Source organism: Furipterus horrens, unplaced genomic scaffold, assembly GCF_987537825.1.
Source record: "Furipterus horrens unplaced genomic scaffold, mFurHor1.1.pri manual_scaffold_8, whole genome shotgun sequence".
Taxonomy (NCBI): domain Eukaryota; kingdom Metazoa; phylum Chordata; class Mammalia; order Chiroptera; family Furipteridae; genus Furipterus; species Furipterus horrens.
In genome coordinates this window covers 50,481,866-50,498,807 of record NW_028327178.1, presented here as the reverse complement: position 1 = coordinate 50,498,807, position 16,942 = coordinate 50,481,866, and the positions used below count along the sequence as shown (strand labels likewise).

At 44.6% G+C, this 16,942-nt stretch overlaps 1 protein-coding gene across 5 annotated transcripts in view; it reads right to left on the bottom strand.

Annotated features, from left to right (window-relative positions):
- Positions 1 to 6,634: 6,634 nt before the first annotated feature.
- MTCL1 (microtubule crosslinking factor 1) overlaps positions 6,635 to 16,942 on the bottom strand; it is a 149,725-nt gene continuing 139,417 nt past the window's right edge. For 3 of the 5 annotated variants that reach the window (XM_090285799.1, XM_090285800.1, XM_090285801.1), the window contains 2 exons: positions 12,907 to 14,419; positions 6,635 to 7,794 (listed from right to left, as the gene is read on the bottom strand). In XM_090285799.1, coding sequence (XP_090141925.1) covers positions 7,600 to 7,794; positions 12,907 to 14,419 — 1,708 coding nt within the window. In that variant the 3' untranslated portion in view covers positions 6,635 to 7,599. Of the gene's footprint in view, positions 7,795 to 10,284; positions 10,342 to 12,906; positions 14,420 to 16,942 lie in introns of all 5 variants that reach the window. The other 2 variants (XM_090285803.1, XM_090285802.1) reach the window with 1 other exon arrangement.

Here is a 16,942-nt window from a genome sequence, read left to right as displayed (position 1 = left end):
TCGCAGCTGTTTTGTTGACATTCTGAATGCTTCTGAGTAAATATAATTTTTTTTATTAAAAAAAATTGCATGAGAAAAACTTGCTTGAGAAAGAAGTGAAGATATCCTACTTTCGATCAAGAGAAAGTGCATTTCTGCAGTACTTTCAAAGTGACAGTGGCTTTGTGTATTGCCATAACATACATGGTTTAATGGAGGAATTGGGAATTCCAATCTAGAACGCAACTGAATAGCAACTGTTCATTAAAAGCTCAAAGCAGAGCTTGAAGTGTGTCCTCCTCCACAATGGCAATTTATTTGGTGCAGTCCCAATTGGCCATTCAGTTTGTTTTTGTGAAGAATATGAAGACATAAAGAGAGTCATCGATCTGTTGCAATATCACAAGCACAATTGGATCATCTGTGTTGACCTTAAAATGGTCTGCTTCCTTCTTGGTCAGCACCATGAATACACCAAGTATCCCTGTTTTCTGAGCTCATGAGAAGCATTGGGTGGAGTCGAACTGGCCTCCAAGATCTGACCTCATACCTGGTGATCCAAACATTCTACGTGTGCCACTCGTTGACAGAAAGAACATTATATTCCCACCTCTGCACATAAAACTGGATTTCATGAAGCAATTTGTTACAGCTTTGCCAACTGAAGGAGACTGTTTCAAGTATCTCATTTTGGCATTTCCTAGCCTGTCATTTGAAAAGATAAAATGCCTTAATATGTATGTTTGGTAGCAGAACTTTACTACTTGTACACAATTTGACTTACAGTAACAATATATAGCCTTTATATGAATAAAATAACTAAATAGACAGTAATATTTTCTTTATTTTCCTTTGTATGATTTCATTTTGCATGATTTTTGGGATAAAAGGAGGGTATTCTGTACCTTAAAAAGTTGATGTGATACAAAAAACTGAGGTCATTCTTTGATTCGGATGCCAAAAATTAGTCAAAAACAAGTGTCAGATCTAACTCAATGAAAATTTTGTTCCCCAGTGTTAGCTGTGTTCTGCTACCTTATCATCCAAATCACTAGTTCAATCCTGTTTCATCTACTCTACTGTTGATTCCTTGTAACGTATTCTTCATGTCAGTTACTGTATTCTTCATTTCTGTTTTTAAAATGGCTTCTATGTCCTTTTTTTATGCTGCTGAAGTTTTTACTAAGTTTCTTGAGCATCCTATACTCTTTGTTTTGTATCAGGTATATTGTTTGCCTCAATTTCATTTAGTTCTTGTTCTGCAGTTTTCACCTTTTCTTTCATTTGGGGTATGTTTCTTTGTCTCCCTATCTTTACTGCATCCCTGTGTTTGTTTCTATTTACTAGATGAAACTATTATATATCCTGGTATTGATAGAGTGGCCTTATGTAGTAGGCATCCTGTGGTACAGTCTCCCTGGTCACCTGAGCTGGTTGCTTCAGGTATGTCCCTTGTGAGGGTTGTGTGTGCCCTTCTGGTGTAATTGGGCCTTGATTGCTGTTTGGAGGCATTGACTCCCAGGCTGACTGTTTTTAAGGGCTGGTAGTGACCACAGTGGAGGAGCTATTGTGCCAAGGTTGACCCTATGTAGCAGAATTTGCTTTAGCAGGGCTGTGATGCTTGCTGAGTCTGCCCTTTGAGTACATCATTTGTGGTAGTGGTTGGGTGGTGCTCTGGTGTGGCCTGAAGCTTCCCACCAGGTATGTTGGCTCTGGAGCCCCTTGGGAGGTGCAAGTCAAGGTCACCTGCTGCCTGTATCCTGTTGGGGGGGCCAGCCGACATGAGCTACAAAGGGATCTGCAGATGGTTGCCACTTGTCCTAGGCTTGGAGGTCCTTAAGAGAGGTTAAGCTGAAAATGGCCAACTGCCATTAGTGCTAGAGTTGGGGCTGCTTAGTAAGAGGCATGCTGAGGTCAGATGCTGCTTGCTTGGGGTTTGTGAACCCTTGAGAGACTTTTAAGAAGTCTGCAGCATGAGCCAAGACAGGACATTTACATGAAAAAGCCACTGGAAGCAAATTGGGTGGGCCTGTAAGTTGGGTAGGGCAGGGTCTCAGAATCACCAGTGCAGGGTAAAGAGTGCTAACCAGGTTGAAAGAAACTCAGGTATTGTGCCAACCTGCAGCTGCAGGGGGACAGCTCAGCAAAGGAAAAAATAACTTCTGCTAGCACTTCTGTCTGGGAGAAGGCTGCCCCTCCAGCCCCTGCCAAATGATTCAGTTCCTCCCTGCATGTCCCTGGCACCTAGATTGAGTGAGTCTGTCAGCAAGTCCACGCATGGGCCCTTTAAGAAGAATGCTTAGGACTCCAGCAGCCACCTGGCTCACTCAGCTGCAATCCCTTCTGGTTTTCACAGCCAGAGTTATGGGGACATATCTCCCTAGCATTGGGACCCTGGGTTGGGGGGCCTTGTGTGGGGCTGGGATTCCTCACTCCTTAGGGAGAAACTTCATAGCTGAGATATGCCTCCTGATTTTTAACTGACACACTTGGGTGTGGGACCAGCCTGTTCCTCGTCTTTGCCCATCTTACCCGTCTCGATGCGGCTTTTTCTGTATATCCTTAGTTATAGGACTTCTGTTCAGCTAGATTTCACACAACTCTGAATGATGGTTGTTCTGTAGTTTAGTTGTAATTTTGAAGTGGTCTTGTGAGGTTGCAAGTACCATGTGTGTCTACTCCAGTATCTTGACCAAAAGTCCTATCTCATTCTTTTAGATTAGTTTGTTCAGCACCTATAACTGTACCTCACCAGCTCTCCCTCAACATTCCCATGCCCAAAGCTCTGTTGTCCTCCTATAAAGTCAACTTTAAAGAGCAGGAACCCACTTTTACTAAATTATACATGACTGAAAATTGCATACAAGGGCTGACTTCCATTTGGAGAAGGATCAGATCTTAAAAAGAAATCAAAACAAGAGTGAGAACCTTGCTGTGTGATATTACGGCTTGAAGGGAAAGAGCTTAGAGGAGAGACCAGTTCTTCCTGGCACCAGGCCATTGACAAGACTGCTTGTCCCAGCCTGAGAGGCAGCAGATGAATAATTAAGGCTTCGTTCAGCTTTTATCTGAACAACTGGGGTAGATTCTAAAGTTTGGAAGTGGAGCCTATGGAATCCTCAGCAGCAGTTTCTAAAGCCTAGTTCTCAATGAGCAGCATGTGGCAAGCCTGCGGGTGGTGATGCTAATAATAACAACACAAAAACCCTCCAAGCCAACACCATGGTTTCTCGGGGTCAACACAACAGCCTTTTATTGAGAAGCTTTCTAATCTTGCCCCTTCTTATCCTATGTCACAGTAGCCTGCTTAATATATTTCAATGAATTTTTTTCCCCAGCTAGCATAAAATTCAAATTATTTCCTTTGTACCATGAAGCCTCTCCCAAGTTCTTGGTCTCTCCTCACTAACCCTTTCCCCTTGCATAGGCCATAGTGGCCTTCTTTTGCTTCCTGGAATGCACCAGGCTTATGATCACCTTGTTATCTCAATGTTATATTAAATATTCCCTCTCCCTGACTGACAGCTACTTCTTATCCAATCCTCAATTCCAATGGTGTCTCCCCATGGAAGCCTTTTATTTACTCTACATCACACTTGCACTTGTTTACTATGTGTTTCTCATTGCTTGAGTTAAAAAGAAACAACAGGTTCAAAATGGAGTCACTTATGTTAAGCCCATGTCAACAAACCAAGACTTGATACCTAGCCTAAGTGCAGCCTCAGCTTCTCCCAGAAATGTAACCTTTAACTAGTGAACCTGGAATCACCTCATCAGCACCTGTGATGTAATCTGTGTAGGGCCCTTCCATTCCCCTTAGGAGGGTGACCTTGCCTGAAACAATTCATTCCCTGCTAATAATTTCCTTTTTCTGCCCTCTCTCTATCTTCAAAAACTTTCCATTTTGTACAGCCCTTTGGAGCCTCTTTCTAATTGCTTGAAGGGATGCTGCCCAATTAATGATTCCATGAAGCCAATTAAATCTTCAAATTTACTCAGTTGAGTTTTTGTATTTTAACACTAGAATATAAACTCTAGGGAAGCTGGGAGTTTGTCTTTTCTGTTCATCTCTGGGGTTTACAACTCTTAGTACAATATTTTGCACACTGTAGGTACACAGTAAACCTTAATCTTTATAAGCCTGGGAAGTAGGTATTATTGTTGCTATTTTTCAAGTGAGTCTTAAAGAAATGGCCCAAGGTTGCATTACTTTAAGTGTTCAAACCAGAATTCAAATTCATATTCTTTCACTCTCAGTACCACACTGATTTGAGTGACCTAAAGTGTATTAAAGACCAGTGTCATCAATTCACTCAAACAACTTGCAACTCAACCTGATTTCTTGCTATACTGGTTCCCAATGCACATTGCATTCAAAGAATGATGCTGAAAGGACTAAATGCAAATCAAAGAAAAGCATAAGAGGTATAACATATACTGGGTGCCTCTTGAAATGACTATGTTTAAGGGTTAAAGACGCCACAGTGCCTTGATTATATAAATTGATTGATGGACACATCAATCAATTCATTGTGAACTGCCTCCTTCTAGTGAATGCTCAAGGATATTTAAGGTAACCAATAAATACCTTTCCATCAACAATGAATGAACAAAATGTAGTATATCCATAAAATGGAATGTTATTCAACTATAAAAGGAATAAAGTACTGATAATATGGATGCACCTCAAAAATGTTAGGCCCCGTGAAAAAAGTCCAAAGGCCACATATTGCATGATTCCATCTATATAAAATATCCTGAAAAGGCAGATCCATAGAGTCAGAAAAGATTTGTGGGTTCCACTGGCTAGGTGAAGTGACTGCCAGGGAATGGGGAGCTTAATGCATATTTCCTTTTAGGGCGACAAAAATATTCTGGAACTAAGCAATGGTGATGATTGCACAACATTGTGAATGTATTAAATGCCACTAAAATGTATGCTTTAAATTGTTAAAATGGTAATTTTTATTTTATTGTATTTTATCACCATTTAAAAAAAATCAATGCATTAGAAGATAGAAAATTATAGTTGTACTTCTCAGTTACTTTTTGAACAAAATAAATACACATAACTCTGATAAGCTTAATTTCAAAAGGGTGAAACACAAACGTATTAAGTAAAATTTGAATTATGATATGCATATTATTTTAAAAGACACATAATATTGAAAACCTGAATGTAACATGGAACCTTCTTATAAGGAGAAGAAAGTATAGGGTGAAATGTGACTGCTGTCACCCAGACTGACAGTAGTTTGAGGAGAAATGTCTGGGGCTGCTGGGGCTGGCCATGACCCAGTGGGCAGGGCATGCCCAGAGTACAAGCGCTGTTAGCTGTGGTTGAAAAGTCTGCTCCTGCCTCTTTGTTTAGGACGGAAAAGCCAATGGCACATTAACACTGGAACCTGGAGACATAAACAGGCACTTCCTGGAGGCTGTCTCCTAAGCAGTTGCTCTCCTTCAGAGCCCTGCTTCTCCCACTTAGCTGCCTCAGCATTGGATAAGAGTGTAGAAACTGATTTCATTCTACCATCTTGCCTTTGCAAAAGTTAAAGAGATTCCATAGTAAATGGATTAAGAATACAATGCCCAACTATTTGAAAATTGGGTGGTCAGAGAAGTTCCAAGCTGGCTTTCAAAGCACCGACACCACATGACGTGGCTTTGCTCACTGCAGGGCCTGCTCCCAGCCCAGGTACCAGCTCACTGTCCTCACAGCTCTGCTCCTACCCTTCTCCCATCAAACCACCTCTCCTGCTCCGGCCTTCACACTGAAATCCTGCTCTTTCTTTTGAGGTCCAGCTCAAGTCCTTTAACTTAGGATATACACCACATTTATTTTTTGTTTGTTTCTTTCCATTTTGTTTTTGTGCCTGGGAATTCCATCTCTCCCAATTAGAGAGCAAATTCTCTCTGATGACTGGAACCTCTCCTTATAATTCTTCGGGGCCTATAACCCAGGAGTAGAATTGCTGGATCATATAATTCTGTTTAACTTTTTAAGGAATCATCATACTGTTTTCCACAACAGCTGTACCATTCTACATTCCCACCAACCACACACCAGGGTTCCAATGTTTCTATGTCCTCATCAATAGTTGTTGCTTTCCATTTTTGGAAAACATTCAAAGATGAAACTGTGGTAATGCCGGGAATAGAACTTAGTCTATTAGCCTGTCTAGATAAGAAAATTGTTGAGTTAATGATGTATTAAATCCAGGAGATTTGGCTTAAAATAGTCCTTTGTGTCCTCTTGGCAGCATCACGCCTTTATAGACTCCTGCTCTGCCACATACCTCTATGTCTGCCAAGGACAGCAATGCCTGTTCTGGAGCTTCTGGCCACTTCTTCTTTCCCAAAGAGGGGAGGACAGAGACTGACTTGTGGATAGCCAGTCTCCCCACACCCCTACACCTGCCCATTTTGGCTTTTTCAGCAACAATGAAATCACCTTTTTATCTATCCCAGGATGCTCTAGAGTATAGTGGGACCACATCATCATCATGCACTGGGCGCATTCCCTGTTAGACACGTTAGCAGCTGTTGCATTTTTACAGGAGCTCCTCTGGAGTGAGATCCCCTGGTTATGGCAATTTTCTTCTCGAGCCCTAGGAAAAGTTGGAGGGCATTTGAAACACAAAATCTGGGAACAGGCTGCCATGTTGTAAAGCTTTATTTCCACTTCATCATTGTCTCATACAGACTCTGAGGCACCATTCTTTGTTTCAATTTGGTATTCTCATGATTTTTTGTAGTATTTTTCCTTAAACAGAAAATTTTGAGTAAACACTGCATATTGCCAGTTAATCCTTTAACAATAATTTAAAAATGCCATTGCAATAGAAGACAACAGAATTACAGTATGAGGGAATTCACAATGTATCACAATGGGACAGACGACTCACTTAGGTGACAGAGAGACCACAGTAGCATTATGTACATGCACCCGAGTGTTTCGAGCCCAGACGTGCAGGTCGAATAGAATATGTGGATTATACAAGAACTTGGTAAGCCCAGCTGAGGACTCTACCTTTTCCAGAATGCCGACATGTATCCCTCTAGGCTACAGGATCTCTGCCTTGTCTACTGGCTTCATGGCTTCTTCACTACAAAGAGTTCACAGAATCAGACAGTCTGAAGTTTTCAGAAATTCTTAAAAACCGAAAACGCTGACAAAATAAAATTAACTTAAAACACTCTAATTCAATGTGGAAATAAATCTAACCAAAATGTAACAGTGCAAATTTAACAGAGGCAGTCAGTATTGAGAGTGAGGGTGTTCAGAATCTTCAAATGTACATCTTTAAAACTTTTATTTTTTAAAATTTATATCTTATTTACCTTTTTTGTTTAATATTCTGTGTGTAAAAAAGATGGAGACAAAAATAGTTTTCTGAGCTATGAAAAAAATTAAGTTATTACAGGCACATTTACTGTTTCATTCTAGAAACATCTCAGGTTCACAGGTTGAACATTCAGCAGCTATGTTTTTCTTTAAACATTCTTCGACCTTGGGAAAATGAGATCTCTCCTTTGGGCAGAGTTTTGTTGATGATGACGGTGTGGTTATGCAAATTACGGTGAATTATTCTGTGATAATACGTGCAAACTTGCAACACATCACAGGTGTGGCTTCTCCCCAGGTGGCTCCTCATCACCAGGCTCCTCCAAGGAGGTTGGGTCTTTGAGTGACTGAGTCAGTGAGGCAGTGGGGGAATGTGGGGCCCAACGGGATGGAGGGCGACGGTTTGCTGGTCTCTCGGGCCTGGAGAAGCAGGGTTCTAGAGATGGAGCTAGTGCGGAACAAGGTAGTTCCTTCAAAGCCAGAAAGAGAAAGACAGTGTTACTGAGACTGCCAGTTCCTCCAGGGGATGATTTCCCCAAAACACACTTCTCGACAGACTCAAGTTAATGCAATAGAGCAGGGGTAACTTCTGAATGTTAAGTTATATTTTGCTCATGGAGAATAACTTAAAATGTTAAGTAAAGAATTCAACATGAATGACCAGTGATGACAGTAATGGGAAGATATTAAATTAGGATTAAAAAAATGGCAAAACCATGAGATGTGTGTGTTTACCCGCACACATCCAGCACCCTCAGAATTAGGCTGGAGCATATGGAAGGTGGTGTAAGCCACAGGTCACATGTGGCCATATTCTGATCCATCTGATCCCATCATTAGGGCCCCTCTGAATGATCTAAGCACAGTGACCAGTCCTAAGAGGCCAGCCTCCCTATGCCTTGGTCTGTTGAGGGCCCATGATTTCACCCAGCTGTATTAGAAGAGACTAACCTTAAAATAAACTCTATTACTGTTTATTCCAAATTGACTGGCAGTGGGTTAAACAAACTTCCACAACATGAAAAAATGCCGCTGGTAGAAATTTTAGTTTAGGTCTAGTTTTCTCTAATGACTTTTCCTTGCAGCAGCAGCATTTAAAGGAGTGAAATCAGGGTGTGCTTATGCTTTTGTGTTGCAGGCATCCCACACCTTCTGAGAACAGATATCGCAGGACCCCCTCCACCATGGTTCCAATCACCTGTAACACTTCTTAAGGGCCGCTGCTCCAGTTTTGGTTTTAAAGAATGTTGAGCTACTTGTCCTTAGTCTCCAAAATAGGAAACAGGGACACCCAAACTTGGAAGTTGCTGGCACAGAGAAATGTGAAAAGCTGTGTCATGAGGAAATGGTGAGTTCTACAGGATGGAACTCGTCTCTGCCCAAATGACAGCCAGACAATGAAAAGCTGAGATGGTAAACCACCCCAATGAAGGATGACAGAGCAAAGACCCTCAGAGCCAGTCAGGAAGTAAGTCAGAGGATTTAAAGAGAAGTGACAAGCAACTGCAAAGACCAGAACGAAGAACATTTTGTCAGCAGAGCAAGGGAGCAACACATGTGATGAACAATGTGATGAACAATGTGACAAGGAAGAAGATGGAAGGCAGAACAGGAAAGTGACTGAGTGAGATGGTTGTCTTCCTGTGGGGTCCACAGAAAAGGAGCATTAACACTAGAGACTGCTTCTTAACGTTCCCTGCCTTTCTGTGGTTGACACTTTATATGACAATAGGGAAGCCCCAATCAGCACAGCACTTACACTAATGAGTACCAGAGTGACCAGAGATACCTAACCAGTGAAAGCACCACAGGACTGAAACAGCTGGAATGTGAACTAACGTGAAGGGTAAGCTGTGTCCTTACCTCACCTCTCCTCAGCTGTCTTGTATCTTTTGGCGTCCCTGCTTCTGGTATCCTAAGAGTTTGTGTACTGTATTGTTTATGTTGTGTGCAAGTGTGCGCGCGGGCAAGGCTGCTGTTATAGGTTGACTGACTGGACACCACTGCAGCTGGTGTCCACCTGGCTGATGCTGGATGAGGATAGGCTTTATATTAGCTTTGTGCCACCTCTCCATTAGCATCTGTTTGGGAACTCCTATGTGAAGAAATGTCATGTGACCATACCAGCACATACAAGCAAACCAAGCCATCCTTTCCTGAGAGGACACTGTAGTGGGCTATGTGGGCATTTGCTCCTTGGAGCACCTCTTTAGTCTTTGAGAGACAACTGTACTTTGGTACTCAGCATTTCCAAGTTAAGATCAGTGAGTGAAGTAGATGGGTAATTATATTCTTGATTAAAAAAAAACCTCCTATTTTCTCCCATGTGCCTTGATTTGTGCTCTGAAGTCAATTCTGAGAGAATAATTTTTGGAGCAGGGATGACTTTGCTGTTTATTCAATTAACAAATATTTATTGAGCACTTACTAGGTCATCTATGGTGACCACTTGGAAGGACAAGATGTATTTGCTTTTTTTCCTTCTGGTGCCGTTGTTGGAAAAAAGAAGTCTCACTGCGTTATAGTCACACCTGATACAGCATATGATAGTAACACATGCCACCAAGTACTGGTAGCAGGTACAGGCTGAGTGGAAAAATGCTTGGCTCAAAGATCCCCATAGGCTAGAACTCTGTGCTGGAGGCGGCCCCTCTCTGGCCAATGTCTCTTTATCCCTCTGAAAGCATCTGGTTGCAAACTGCACAGGACAGCAGACATCTCAGTAGGATCTCTATAACCTGAGAGCTTTTCTGTGCACTGAGTGGTCAACACTTGGCATAAGGGATCATCCAGGCCATCAATCTGTTGCTGCAGATGACCCAGAGCAAGTGTGGGTGGCTGCCTCTGCAGAGCAGATCTACCCGGGATGATTCTGTCTTGTTTCTGAGTGTCAGATGCCAACCCCAAATTACACAAATGACCTCTCCAGACAGTTTGGAAAGAAGGATGAAAGCACTTACGGCGTGAGGCAGGCAGGGCTAGAGTCCCCAGGGGGCAGTTAGTAAGACAGTTTGGTTCTGGACAGAACAGACAGAGAAAGAAAAGAAAAGCAAGTAGGTTGAAAAGTACTTTATAAATAGAACAGTAAAGGTTTATTGTCAACAACCCAGGTGCCAGCTCCAGGGACAGCTAGCTATCAGGAGGGGCGTGAGCTCCCGCAGAAGCAGCATGTGCATTCCTGCAACACAGAGACCTTCCTCAGCCTTGTCCAGAGGGAGGAGGAACTCTCCCGGTGGAACAGCAATAGGTCTCTTCCCTTCTGATCTCTACACTTCCCTGAGTTGCTCTTTGGCTCCTAAGACTCCAAATGTCCTTGGCACACAAAGAGACAAGTTGCAGGACTCTTGTATTTGAAACGGCATGAAACAGACAGTTTGTTTTAGTCACAATGATCGCTGCTCATACTAAAAATCTCTCTTCCCATTTTCCACTTAGACATGAGAGAGAAGAATAGAATTACATTTCCATATTATTCTCATTCTCATTCTCTTCACACCAGAACTCCTTCTCACAGGTTCTCTCTGCATCACTGCACTAGTCTATGGCTTCAAGAGAAAAAGAATAAGTAGCTTGTGGGTTGAGAGTGGATGTTCTCCTGTGCAGGGTCCTTGTCAGGATCCCTATGTCACCTGTCTGGATGCCCGAGTGAACATTCAGGCAAAGAGTCCACGACAGGACACTCACAGCAGGCTGGGAAGTCAGAATTACTTCTGGTGATTTTAGAATGAAAACCCAGAACTACCACATAATTTATGGAGTGACGAGAAGGGCTCTCCAATGGGCCTAATATAGTAAGTCAATTCAGACAAGGAATAATTCCATTGGAATCTAGAACAAATAAAGTTCCAACAAAAGAGGATAAGAGTCCATGACATGTGGAAACATGGCCCCCAGAAACCATGCTCCCTTCAAACTGGGCAATCATTTCCAATGGTAGCAAATATACCAAGTGAGAAGAAAATCTAGACACTTTCTAGAGAACCAAAGCTTTGTACTGATAAAACCATTTTTATACCTTAGAACTGTGATTCAGTCACTAAACCATTTTCTTTATATTATCACAAACTGCTTGGGGCATTGAACTCAAAGCACTTTTTAGTTCCTAAAAATTAATTGCTATTTAGTATCTAATATAAACAGACATTCCATACACAGCCAGTTAATGTTTTGGGACAAAGCCCTGATTTCAACAGATTCCTCCAGAGCAGTGAGAAGCAGGCATTCACACAAAGAGACCCTCCGTAGCAGTGAGTCACTTACCTGAGAGCCTGCAGAAGATACCACCTGTTACTTGAGAACATTTAACCATGATATTTGTTCTTCTCAGAGCACATAAACCATTTTATCACAAAGACTCGCATCTCGGAACACGTAGACCGTGTACTGTCAAGATTAGGTTGAACCACGTGGCTTTGCCACTTCTGCAGGTCACTGGCAACTTCACATGGTTTAACCTATTTCAGATTTAACTCTGTGTTTTATAGAGTTAAATATCATTTGGTGGGTTAGCCTGGGAACCTCACCATCATTGTTCCCTCTGTGGGAAATGCGGTGCAGATTGTAGAAGTACACCCTTTTCTTCTCCTCACTCATGAAGCCAGGCCACGTGGGTGGGAAAGCAGCGGGCAGCTCACAGAGTGTATTTCTCTCCTCTCCAGTGCTCACCATTTGCTGGGCTGCCCCACTGGGACAATGCTGTGTCTGTCTGGATTCCACTGGTATGGGCTTTGTCCTTCTGGGCTACTGGGGGTCCATCTGGGGGTTGGAGCTTACCTTCCAGTCTATGTGTGGGCTTACTCCCAAAGCCCAAGGGCTGGGGACCCTGCCTTCAGCACTGTGTGAACTGCGAGGCCAGTGGCAGTTACTCCTTTCACCCCCAGCACTGTCATCGGGCTTTGTTTTATTTTGCTCATTCTTGGAAGTGGAAATGGGGGTTGTTTTTTAAAATGGTGTGGTACAAATATGCCACATGTGTATATGCATCAGAACAGAATTTAGGTTGACTGGTTTGAGAATATGGTTAATAAGAATATAATAATTACATAATAATGTGATAATGTGATGTGTCAGGAGGATAATAATAACCCATTGCATGAAGGCAGAATTTTGATTGTATGTTTGAACTAAAGACAACACTGAATCTAGCCATTGTAGTTCCTTGTGAGAGAGACTCTAAAATCCCCTCTCGGAGCCCTCTCCAGCACTCCTCGTGTTGTCACATATAGACCTGGCGCGCTCATACAGCCCTGACAGGCTCTCCCATACTTTACACATATACATTCCTAGGACACAAATTCATCCAGAAAGATGGCAAATTATGACTCCAAGTGAAAAGCCCAGATAGACAGATGAGCATCCCTCACTTAGACCAGAGAAAAGAGCCTGAATCACTTTTGAGGAGTAGCTCAGGTTCGTGTTTCTGCCTATCCCATAAACCCAGTATCTCCCTACCTCACAAGAACCTACTATGGACCAGAACCTTGAAATCAAATGACCTAGTACAATCCTGGTTCAAACATTTTCCCAACATGTGAATGGAAGAGCTGGTAGGGTGAGGGCATGGAATACTCAGCTTTTATTACCTCGATGGACCCTGGCTCAGCTTTGACTGTTTCTCCCACGTGGCTGTCACTGTTAAGACTTGGAAGGCTGTGGGGGCCCTGCCGCCTCTCCTCCTTTAAGGCATGCTCCAATAGCTTCTTGTTGAGGATCCGGGCTACGCTCTCAGTGAAGGTGTAGCCAGGGGGAGCGGATAAGTCCTGCCTCACAGGTGTGTCCTCTCCCCCTTCCTCCCTACAGGTCTCTGAGCCAACCCCGATAGGGCTGGGCGACTGTCCCCGGGAATTGGGGCCTGTGTCCTGGCCTGGGCCCAGCTCCGCCCGGGGTTCTGCTGAGCGAGACCGACTCCCAGCCCGCGTCCCCTTCTGGAAAGGGTCCTGCACCACGGGGCTGTGGTCGATGATGTTGAAGAGGCTGGAGAGGCCATCATTGATGGCGGTGTGCACGGGGCTCTCCCGCGTGGTGGTGGAGCGGGCCCAGGCTGACTCACTGCATCCCTTCTGCGCCAGCCCTGGCGAGGTCCTATTATTTGGCTGGTCAGCTTTGGGGAGGGGCTTCCTCTGAAGCTTGGGAGACCCAAACTTGGGGGAGCAGCATGTGCGTTCAAACTTGGCCTGCACCTTCTCGATGGCGGGGGCCACCTGCCTGCTCCTAAGGCCGCGGGATGGAGATGACGCAGGTGTGGCACCGCCCCCCGCCTTTGGCGTCAGACACTTGTGGGGGCTGCTGGTGACGGCGCTGCCACGAAGGGCCTCGGTCTGTAGGCCAATGCTGATGGTCTGGACAGTCTGTGTCCCAGTTGTCCGGGACACGTTGGTCTGACAGGCCATGTCCTTGACGGGGGGCTCAGGAGAACTAGAGCAGATGGCATTCCTGACAGAGAAGGCCACCTCCTTCATGTCATCACTCATGTTCTTAGACATCTCCAGGCTGTGCAGTGGGGAGGTGAGACCCAGAGGGGTACAGAGGGTACTATCCAGGGGGCACAGCCTGGAGGGGGCACAAGGCCACTTGCTAAGCATGAGTTCTGAGGGGCCCCCCTTAGTATCTCCTGTGCCCCCTCTGGCTCTGCTTGTAGAAAATGGGCCCTCGGGCTCCAGCCGGCAGGAGCCCTCCCCGCCCGCCACCATGATGCTGTCCATCCTGCGGACTGCAGGGGGGCTGTGCAGCACCCGCACCCCGGACGGCTCAGTGTGGACGTGGCTCCGCAGGGGTTGCTTCTGGCAGTGTTCTGGGCTGGTCATGGTGTCCGTGGTCATGGTGACACTTGTGGTGAGGTACCAGGAGGAGTCAGGGAAATGCTCGGCACTGGCCTCATCCCCTGCCCGCACCCCCTCAGTCCCATCTGCCCAGGAGTCTGGGGGCCTCGCATCCCAGCTCTTGCTGTTGAACTCCTCAATGTACTTCAGATCATCAGGAGACAGGGGTGGAGTGATATCCTCCTTGCTGCTGGTAGCGGGCAGGCCTTTCTCTGGCAGGAAGGGAGAGACGTCCATCAGGCGCTGGAACTCAGACATGGAGGACACGGACACGGCCCTGGAAGAAGTAGGAGAGAAGATGGTGTCAGCTGTCTGCCAGCCAGGGAGCCTGCTGGCTTGCGACCCCCTGACCCAGCATGCACGTGTGCCCTGCCTGCCTAAGAAGTGTCTGTTTAGTGTCAGTCTCTACCAGAACTATTAGAACATTCTCCAGCTTCTTGGTATTCTCCACTCCTGAGCTAATCCTATAGATGTTTAATGGGCTTTTTATGGCTCTGGAATTGTTCCAGGAGCTTTGTATTGGTCAGAATGTAATACAGCCCACCCTCAGACACTTTGGGAACAAGGGGAAGGGTGGGCTATTGGACAGGCACAGCTAAGCTCCTAGCCACTTTGGATGTTTCGTTTTAGCCTATGGGGCTCCAAAGGAAGAAGGGAAACCTGGCTGAGGCCTTGTTCTCCATCTGCTGAACCACTGGCTGGTGCCTTCAGCTCCCAGCTTCCTGGGAGTTTCCTGAGTTCCAAGCATTATGTCAGCTGCTCATGCTACTGACATGAACACAGCACAGTCCCAGTCCAAAATCAGCTAATGGTATAAGCGAGGGCAGGGAGAGGGTGGATGACACATCAATGAAATAACTATAATCTGAAGCTTTTTTCACCCATTGGCTTCATCCTCTATTAACTTGAAGTACTAACAGCTCCAAAGGTCAAATGAAGATGTAATAAGGTTGACAGATAAATTTCAAAATACCATTTCAAATGGAAATTCCACCTGGCCCTGCCCAAAGCCACCAGTGTGGCTCAGCTCTCCTCTCCCATCTCTGTTCCCTCCTTTACAGTCAAGACTTCTCTTTGTTCTTGCTCCTCCTGCATTTTTGGGCAAGAGAAAGATGCCCATAGACACATGCACACAATAAAGAGTGAAGACAGGGGAGCTAAAGCAACAGCCAGTTTTGGGTAAGCTCCTGCCTAACAGACATGGATTTGGATGTAAATGTTTTTGATGTATTAGCACTTTAATTCAATGTATTTCTATTTGACATGAATTTACTGACTGCTCCCTATAGCCTAGGGCAGGTGCTAAAACAGGAGGTTGCTGAAGTGTTTTGGCTGTTTGTCAGCCTACCCAAGGGCAAAGAAGTGGTGGTCAGGAAGGAGGCTTGGGACTGGCCCTGCCTGATGGTTCAGGCCCCAGATCCATTGGCCTGGAATCCCTCCGATGGGGTGGCGGGGAGATGAGGTGTACACAGACTCACCATCTCTGTACCTAGAATACTTTCTCATAGGACATATTAATATCCACCTACCTCCAAATAGAGACTTCAATACCTGGGGTTCTAGACCAGCCCAGGCCCTGTCAAAGGGGTCTCTGATGAAGTCCATTGGCCTCTCCACTGTAGGACCAACTAATGATGGTGAAGCCAGAATTGGGGTCTGTGCACCATGTGGACTAGCCCACAGAACCAGCAAAGCTCTCCATGGCTTTGCCCTCACTGTGGGGTACATGTTTTTGTGGTCATCATGCAGGGGTAAAAGACCAGGGTACAGGCTACAAATGCCACCATTAGGCTTTCCATCTTGTAATTCCTTACTGGAGGCAAAAGTCAGTGGTATTATTATTATTATTTTTTGCTAGAAATAATCTACAAACTGTCCAATGCCCCCTGAATAATAGAAAGCTGGCTATAACCAGAGCTGGAAATAAGTGTATAGGTCAATTTGTTACTTGGTCTTAAGCTTCAGAACACTGGGGGATGCAAGTGCTCTGCAGATGCTGAAGTCCTAATCCTCTCACTTCTTGGATATAGCTCATCTGACCCCTGCTTCTGCCCACAGAGGAACTACTCACAGAGTTAAATCAGGGGCACCTATGGGGGAATTTTGCCTTTAGGGCTCCTGGAACAGAGATGATGTAGGCAGAGAAAGGAAAGGCATCAGCCCTAGCCACATCCAGAGTGAAATAAAACAATAACTACAAAAAACAGCATACATCTGAAACATGTGCAGGCACATCAAGATGCAGAGAAGAAAGTGTGGAGGGGGCACAGAATTGCCAGAAGCGATGAGGAAGGGGATGGTGGGGAGGACCCATGCATGTTCTTACTTTGGACATTTCGGCAGTTAAGTTTCACAGGCATGGATTAGTTTTGAAATTAACAGAAACAACTAAGATAGAAATAATAAAAAGCTACAGTGCATAGAGGAGATCTGCTAAGAAAGGAACAAAGTGGGAGGATGTAATGGTAGTTAAATATTCTTTACTGTTTATTCTGTGCCAGGAATTGCTTTGTGTGTATTAACACATGTAAGCTGTAAAAAAAAAAATTAAAAAAAAATCTATACTTCCTGTTCACAGATGAGAAGACTGAGGCACCGAGCAGTTACATAACTCACCCAAGGTCACATGGCTAGTGAGAGGCAGAAGTAGATTTGAACCCAGGCCATTTGTATCTTGAGCCTGAGTTCTCAAGTGCTACCCTGTACCATCTGAGAGGGAACAGACAAGACAGAGCTTGAAGAACAGAAATGTACGAGAGGAAGTTCTAGGTTTTGGGTTAATCTGATAAAGGGGAAAAAG